Below are 8,868 nucleotides of genomic sequence, written 5' to 3'. Positions count from 1 at the left end.
CAGAACTGACTCCACGGCACGTAACAACAACAACAACAACAACCTGACTTAAGCAGCTGAGACACCTGTGAGATTGAAGGATTTCTTTGAAATCCTCAGATAACATAAAACTTCATTGTGGTTGTACTTCTAAATCAGATATGTAAGCACGCTGTACTGTATTGTATTCATTTCATACAATCACCCTATAAGGTAAGTAGTACAATTACTATCCCTGTTTTACAAGCAAGGAAACTGAGGTTAAGTCACATGTCTAAGGAAGCATAGTGCTGAGGAAGCAATCCTGGCTGGCTCCAAACTGAGCTACCAATCTCTAGGATTCAAACCAGGACTCCAGACGCCGCACTGGGGTCTCTTCATCAATAATTCAATCAATAATTCTAGGACTCAGGAAGGCGCTAGCTATATTTAAAAACCTCTGCAAATCTTTAGTCCCTGTTGAAAACAAAGATTTAAAAAAATCATCAGGGTATTTTGAAGAATGGATGCATAAATTAATATTAATTTTATCAAAATAGCATTACAGTTATATAATAAAATAGCCCTGTTTTTAATAACATATATTGTTGATGCTGCTGTTGTTAAGTGTCGTCAAGTCAGTTCCAACTCATAACAACCCTATATAGGGTTTCCAAGAAGTGGCTGGTGAGTTTGAACCGCTACTTTGAGGTTCAAATCGACCTTGTGGTCCAGTGCTTATCTTACAGCGCTACACCAGGACTCTATGTTTAGTGCTGTCGAGTCGGTTCTGACTCATAGCAATCCTTTTTACAGTTTCTCAGGAATGGCCTTGTAGTTCAAATCAAGATGTGGTCCGGTGCTTATCCTACAGTGCCACACCAGGACTCCTGTGTTAAGTGCTGTCGAGTTGGTTCCAAGTCATAGCAACCCTGTAGAGGGTTTCTAAGGAGTGGCTGATGAGCTTGAACCACTGACCTTGCAGTTCAAACCAAGCTTGCAGGCCAGCGCATTAACACACAGCGCCACACCAGGGCTCTACGACTCCTATAACCCGTATTAAGTATATAAAAGTGAAATGACACAAGGTCTGGACTCACAATATATTTACAAAAAATATATATATATAAATGATAGGTGAAGTATGTTTGGCAAAATCTTGGTAAATAATGAGTCTCGTTGTTAAGTGCTATCAAGTTGGTTTGGTTCCAATTCATAGCAACCCTGTAATAGGGTTTCTGAGGAGCATTGGTGGGTTTGAACCACCAACCTTGTGATTAGCAGTCCAGTACTTATCCTACCGTGCCAAACCAGGACCCCATTATTAAATATGATATATAAGAGTTCATCATACTATTCTATTTTTTCTATGTTTATTTTCCAGTTTTTAAATAATACAAAATAACCTTTGCTGTTGGTTTTGTTGTTATTAAGTGCCATCGAGTTGGTTCTGACCCATAGTGATCCTGTATAGGGTTTCCAAGGAGCAGCTGGTGAGCTTGAACCACCAAACTTGCAGTTCAAAAGACTTTGCAGTTTAGCACCTAACCCACAGCACCACACGAGGACTCAGAAATTACCTTTAAAGGCCCACAAACCAGAGCCTATGAAAAGTGACTCTATGAACAATGAAAACCATATAAGCATTTGTCAATTTTAAACTTTAAAGTCTGTTTCTCTAATAGCAGTTTTTATTAGCCATTGAACGATTCAACTTCATTAGGTTTCTGATCTCACGACCATGCACTCATCAATACCTGAACTGTGGGAAGAGCTAGTTAAATCCATACGCTGTTTCATTGTTTTCTAGCCCAACACTGGATTGACTTTATGAGTCAGATTGTTAAGAATATTTATTGAGCTTTACTATGTTGAAAGCACTGTACTACTGCTGACCCATGTTATCAAAGACAGAGCAGAATACTACTTCCTTCCAAGCATAAATGGAGAGAACACGGGATTTGGAGCCCTGACTTGGGTACTTCTCGGAGTCCTGTAAAGTACAAGATTACCGTAAATCCTCACACAACAAAGCCACACCAGAACAGGGCTGGTAGGTGCACCTGCTGTGGCTTCCTAGCAAACACTAGGAAGCAGCAAGAGGAAACAGGCAGCAGCAAAAGGTGAAGGGGCTGAGACTTATGGGTAAACTGTGTTATCTTTCAGTATCCAGAAGCTACAGATCCCAAATTCCTCCTTGTGCACTTCAGAACAATTACTACGCAATTCCAATTTCACATTTAGCCTGGCCAAGTAGGCTCAGCAATCTCTGGCATTCTCTCTTTGTTTAAGCATGGGTTTCATCAGACAAATGACCAACCACATACAGACGAGACGGAGTTGAGACACCAGCCAGGCATCTGACTATTCAACCCTCAGGCTGTCCTGGAAGCTGAAGTGATTTTTATGATGGTATCCAGGGAAAAACAGAGAGACGACTAATGTCATGAGGCAGCACAGCAGAAGCATGTCTGACACAGGAATGGACAGTGGACAAGTAGGCCAGTCTCTGACAGGAAAGGCAGATATTCAAGGATTAGGCCAGGATGGCCAAACTTCACCTCTCCTACTTCGGACATATTGTCAGAAGGATATCATGTTTGGTAAGGTGGAGGGTCAGAGAAAAAGAGGAAGACCCCCAGCAAGATGGATTGGCAAAGTGGCAGTATCAATGGGCTCAAGTGTGGCAATAATTGTGAGGTTGGCCGAGGACCAGGCAGTGTTACGTTCTGTTGTGCACAGGATCACTATGAGTCAATACCAACTTGATGGCACCTAACAACAACAACTGCACCATAGTAATTAGCAGTCTGTACTCAATCTAGTGGCTTAATTAGCTAGTACCTGTTTTCTTAATCAGCTAGTACCTGTCTTCAGTTAAGAAGCCCTGGTGGCACAATGATTAAAGCACTCAGCTGACAAGTCAAAGGTCAGTTTTATTCATGCCCTAAAATGTGTTCAAATTTCACAGCTACAGTCAAACCTATCAGCAATACAATAAGGACCAGCTTTAAAAAAAAAAAAAAAAGAAAGAAATCGATTAGTAAAGTGAAGTGGTTAAAGTGCACTGGGCTGCTAACGGAAATGGTTCAAACCCACCAGCCATTCTGCAGGAGAAAGATGAGGTAGTCTAATTCCATACAGTTTACAACCTTGGAACCCCCGTGGGGTAGTTCTTCCTTGTCCTAGAGCATCACTATGAATGAGAATCAGTTCAATGGCAGTGGCTTTGGATTTTGGCTTGATCTTCAGGTAGAAGCTGTCAGACCAGAGGGATGATGGTCTTTGAAATCCTTTGGAGATCATGACAAAGTAATAAATTTTATTTCACTCTTCTTGTAGATCTTCTCCCTAATGAGAGCAGGGAGTCTTGGTGTGGTGCTGTAGAATTAGCACTGGACTGCTAACTGCAAGATCAGGGGTTCAAGCTCCTTGGAAACCTTATACAGGGTCACTATGAGTCAAAATTGACTTGACGGCACTTAATAACAACGAGGGCAGCAGCCCCAGTTAAAAGAACCAAGTTCCGTGTGAGAACATGAATGATGCCATGAATTGTGTAGGTTGTATCCTTAACAAAAAGTAAGAAAGCTACAGGAGGGTGTCATATTCAGGCCAAAGCAAGAGAAGTTATCATTCAGTTATTGCAGCGATGGCCTGATTTTAGTCTGTTCTCACCTCCTGCTTCCTCCCTACCATAAACTGCTCAAGTGCAAAATAATGCAAAAAATGTTATTAATCGAATTGGAGGTTAGCCCAGTTTGAGAACTCTGGAATGATTTGCAGAGCTGACAAGAAAGAGAAAAGCCATACTGAACAAACTGGATAGAGAAATTAATGAAGTTTCATCTCCACTCTCCACAACATCATTCATGCAATACTATGAGGCCACGAAGGGCATCAACCTGACTCGAAAAAAAAAAAGATACCTCAGTCCACGTGTTAAGGAGTCACCAGATGCCCTGTTGTTATTGTTATGTGCCAGATGTCTTACACAGTCACAAAACCCAAAGAATCAGTTACAAGGTCCAGTTTCTTTCAATGTACCAACAAGCAACACAAATCACCCAGTCACAAACAAGCCCCTTCCAGAAAAACAAATGTCTGACACAATGCAAGGAGCTGCTAAAAGTTTCCAGTTGCCCTGAAGCACATGCTGCTGCGCAAACGACGCTCAGAAGTTCCGGCGCCATTCCTGTACAGTCCAAGGAATCGCAATGTACGGCATTTCCAAAAGTACATTCATGCAGCCCTGGATGTGGAAAAGTTGGTTTCGAGCTTTATCTTCTTCACACCCAGAAGCCTATTTTCTAACAGCGTTATGTCACCACGTGATTGATTTGGAGGATGCTTGCTTCAAATCTCCAAACTTAATAGTAATGTGCACCAATGCTGAAATGAACAAGGGTTCCTATCAGGCTCCTCAAGCTACTGCCTAAGATAAGGCCAAATCTCAGGTTACTAGTTTGGGGTGGGGGAATACCGAACCCACTCTCTCTGAGTCAGGCCACCCAAAAGGTTCGCAAAGCGTTCTCCCACCCTCGGCTGGCTGGCGGACTGCATGAGGAAGAGACCAAAGAAGAGTAAATTGTCCAGTTGACAGAAGGGAGGGCGAAGGGGATCTCAGTCCCAGGAAACTAACCAAGAGGAAAGGCGCAGCAAGGGAAACTTGATTCCCTGACGCAGGAAGAGGGTCTGGGAGCTGCTGTCCCCACATAACCTTCCTATTTCCCCAATCCAACCTCCCTCCCGACTCCCATCTAACCTCTTAACCTGCAAATCCTGGGGCATTCTCGGGAATGAAGGGAACTGCGCAGGGGGCGCCAGGGGATGCGCTGCGCGGGCGCACGGCCCCGGGGGCTACCTGCGCTCGCCTCCCTCCCCCGTCTCCGGGTTCTTAGTTACTCACCAGAAGCACTGAGCCGCGCACCACCTCCGATACGCTCTGCCGCAGCTCGGCCGCCGTGCCCGGCTTACTCAGCGCCCGGGTGAACTTCCGAGTCTCGGCCGAGGCGGGAAGCAGCGGCAGCTGCGACATCGTAGCCGCCGCCACCGCCTCTCCCAGCTCCTGCGGTCCGCCTCGGTCGCGCCACCGCCAGGTGCACCGTCCGCTGTCGGCCCGGTCCGCCAGCGGCTCCCGGCCCCGCCGCCCTCTTGCTCTCCCGGAGCTCGCTGAGCGTTCAGGCGGCACAGCCCCGGCCGCACCCTCCGCGCTGTCACGGTCTGTGACTCCCCTTTCGGCGTCCGCAGCCCCCAGCGCGCGGAGAAGCTCCTGGGCTCTCTCCAGGCGACTGTGCGTGAGGTGGCGGCGGCTGCGGCGGTTCCCCCATGCCACCAGCCTCTCTCGGCAGCCGCTCGCCGGGCCGCCTCCTCAGGGCGGGGTGTCCGGCGCGGCGCGGGGCGGGGCGGCGAGCAGAGGAGGGGCCGGCGAGGCGGGTAGGCGGGCGGGCTAGAGGCCCTGCCTGCGCGCTCTGGGAGTGGGTTTAGCGGCCGCATGTCCCGCAGCGAATTGCGCGGGACCCCTGCAGAAAGTGCCCGGGCTCCGCCGCTACCGACCAACGTTTCTCCTGGAGGCACATCAGAAGATGTGCCTCTCCTCCGGGAGGGCGCACAGTCGCTGGGTAAAGGGGACTGAGTCTCTGGAACCACTACCGGAGCACCTGAAGCCTGGTCTTCCAGCCCGTGAAGGCATCAGCGCTCGGGGGCACCAAGACCCCCAGTGTGCACATGGAGTCCGTGGCAGTGAACCGGGGACATCTGTAAGGACGGAGGGTTTAGTAAAGTGGTATTTACGCAGCACCCAGAGAGCACGGGCCCTCGGAAACCACCACCTTGAAGAGCGTCCCTTCCTGGGATGGAGCGTGGAGCACTCCATGAAGTCACGCTTGCGTTTCTGGCCCTGTAGCCACAGCTTCTTCCCCAGAGGCATCTGATGAACTGGGGGGACTCTCACAGAGTCGAAGCAAAACATCCTAAGACAAGGAAAGGTGGATTTAAGGGGGACACTGGCTAGCGAGATTTGGGAGTCACTCAGGATGAGCTGCTGCGTCACCCTTGGACATTCTGATGATCGCTTATCTGCAAGATGAAAAAAGTCATTGACAGGTGTGTTTGTGTAGCACGTGGTACTGTTTGGCCCCAATTTGGGGAAAGGCTAGTCGTGGAGCCAGGGATCTGACCTAGAAAGCTGGTGGCAGCCACCGCTGCTCAAAAACTTCTTTCTGACACAGGCTTTACCGTTTTTCCGTCCCTAAGGGTCTTCCACGGCTTTCTCCTTTTTCCCTTTTTGCTGAGGAAACTTAAACAATCTAACACTGACAGAGACGCGAAAAGGGTGCCAAAATGGGATTTGCGTGGCGCGGACGAGAGCCATGGCGCATGCTCAGTGGTTTGGATTTGAGCGGGTTTCCCCGGCAGGAGCCTTTGCTTAAGAGGGGTTCCGCTGATTGGCCGGAATGGCTCGGGCCACGCCCGTCGCCTGCTGATGGACAGCTTCTTACCTGCCATATCACTTAGAGGTGCGCAGGAACATTTTCGAAACAGACTTTGCTAGAAAAGCCCTTTTGCCGTTCTTTCTGTACGCTGAGACTCAGTAACCACAGTTGCCTTTGTGAAGGTGGCACTTCTTTGCGTCCCACCCTGCCAGAAAGCCAAACACTGGCCTGAAGCGTAATCTTAAAGTGATAGCAAAAAATACCAGACTCCTGATTCAAGACAGGAAAACATCATTTGGAACTTACGGACTGATCTAATACATAGCAGCGTTCTGGTGTGGCGCTGAGGGTTAATGCGCTGAACTGCAAGGTCGATTTGAACTGCATGGTCAGTTTCAACTGCAAGGTTAGCGGTTCGAGCTCGCTAGACTCTCCTAGGAAACCCTGTACAGGGTCGCTATGAGTCAACACACACTCAGTGGCACTTAACAACAGCAAACAACCATATACAGCACAACTGAAGGTTAGGCAAGCAGTCAGTACTAAATTAATGCCTGCTGAATTGTTTTCCTAGTGGGTTGGGACCACAGGATGTGGCGCTGAGTGAATCTGACAGATTGGAAGATAAACAAGTAAAATAATGTATGATAATAAAAACAATTACACACTGACCCATTTCCTCTGTGAAATAGAATGGCCAATTTCTAAAGCCTCAGCCCAGCTGATGTCGCAAACCTCTATCAGCAGGTGCTGGATGATTCCAATAGGGTAGGGTGGGTGCAAATCCCTCTGTTACCTTTGGATGGGAATTTATGCGGTTTTGGATGACGTTGCATAGCCCACATTTATACTATCAATCTACACTAAAGTGTGTCAGGTTGATTCTTATCTGGACTGAAAACTGATGCTAGACTGAGATGTATAAACGAAGGTGTGTCCCTGTAAGTTCGAAACTCAAGTAAAGGTCCGAGACAAAAACTTTTTCTCAGCTCTTTAATTATGTTTAAGCTTAAAAAGGCAATCACATTTATAGAGAGAGCGGGGCTGCAGGGAGTACTGGTATGGCGCTGTAGAATCAACTGGTGAGAGAGCGCCAGCACTGTATAACAGAGTGTAACACCACCCGGTCCTGCAACATTCTCACAATTGCTGCCACACTTGAGCCTCTCTTTGGAATGGTCACAAATATGGATCTCTTCCAATCAGTTAGCCAGGTAACTGTCTTCTAAATTTCTTGGCATGGATGAGTGAATGCTTCCAATGCTGCATCAGTCTGTTGAAAGACTTCCATTTATACTTCATCAATTCCTGAAACCTTACTCTTTGCCAATATCTTCAGTACATATTGAACTTCTTCAGCAACATTGACTCTTGATCATATGCTACCACTTGAAATTGTTGAACATTGACCTCTTTTTTTTTTCTGCTGTTTGTTTTTTTTTTTTTTTCCTTAAATGTTTTATTGTGAATTATGTGAGAGTTTTTTTGGTAGTGATTCTGTATTCCTTTCATCTTCATTTGATGCTTTCTGCATCATTCAGTATTTTGCCCAAAGAATCCCTCAATATTTCAAGTCGAGGTTTGAATTTTTTCCTCAGTTCTTTCAGCTTGAGAAATACTGAACATGTTCTTCCCTTTTGGTTTTCTAACTCCAGATCTTTGCACATTTTTTTGTAATATTTGACTTTGTCTTCTTGAGCTCCCCTTAGAAATTTTCTGTTCAGCTCTTGTACCTCCTCATTTCTTCCATTTGCTTTAGCATCTCTTCACTGGAAAGCAAGGTTCAGAGTCTATTCTGACAACCATTTTGGTCTTTTCCATCTTTCTTGTCTTCTTAATGACCTTTTGCTTTCTTCCTGTATAATGTTCTTGATGTCATCCCACAACTCTTCTGGTTTTTGGTCATCAGTGTCTTATGCAGCAGATCTGTTCTTGAGATGATCTCTAAATTCAGATGAGATATGTTCATGGTCATATATTGGGTCCTGTGGACTTCTTTTGATTTTCTTCAGCTTCAGCCTGAACTTGCATAGGAGCAATTGATGGTCTATTCCACGTCTGCCCCTGGCCTTGTTTTTGGCTGGTGATACGGAGCTTCTCTACCGTCTCTTTCCACAGATGCAGTCAATTTGATTTTGTGAATTTCATCTGATGAGGTCCAAATGTACAATCCACTTTTATGTTGTTTTGAAAAGGTATTTGCAATGAAGAAGTCATTGGTCTAGCAAAATTCTATTATGTGCTCTCCTGAATCATTTCTATCACCAAGGCCCTGTTTTCCAACTACTGAGCCTTCTTTTTTGCTTCCAACTTTTGCATTCCAATCGACAGTAATTATCAGTGCATATTGATTGCATGCTTGAACAATTGCAGACCGAAGAAGTTGGTAGAATTCTTCAATTTCATCATAACTGGCTTTATTGGTTAGTGCATAAATTTGAAAATAGTTGTATTAACTTATCTTCTTGTAGGTGCA

The 8,868-nt window shown here is 46.0% G+C and overlaps 1 protein-coding gene across 3 annotated transcripts in view; it reads right to left on the bottom strand.

Annotated features, from left to right (window-relative positions):
- Positions 1–5,040, bottom strand: part of DOCK9 (dedicator of cytokinesis 9) — a 372,149-nt gene extending 367,109 nt beyond the window's left edge. For all 3 annotated transcript variants that reach the window (XM_006831980.1, XM_006831978.1, XM_006831981.1), the window contains exon 1: positions 4,868–5,040. In XM_006831980.1, the coding sequence (XP_006832043.1) occupies positions 4,868–4,996 (129 nt within the window). In that variant the 5' untranslated portion in view covers positions 4,997–5,040. The remainder of the gene's footprint in view (positions 1–4,867) is intronic.
- Positions 5,041–8,868: the final 3,828 nt, after the last annotated feature.

The sequence above is a fragment of the Chrysochloris asiatica genome, unplaced genomic scaffold (genome assembly GCF_000296735.1).
Source record: "Chrysochloris asiatica unplaced genomic scaffold, ChrAsi1.0 scaffold00005, whole genome shotgun sequence".
NCBI classification, from domain to species: Eukaryota; Metazoa; Chordata; class Mammalia; order Afrosoricida; family Chrysochloridae; genus Chrysochloris; species Chrysochloris asiatica.
The sequence above is the reverse complement of the archived record's forward strand: the minus strand, read 5'-3'. Positions and strand labels throughout refer to the sequence as shown.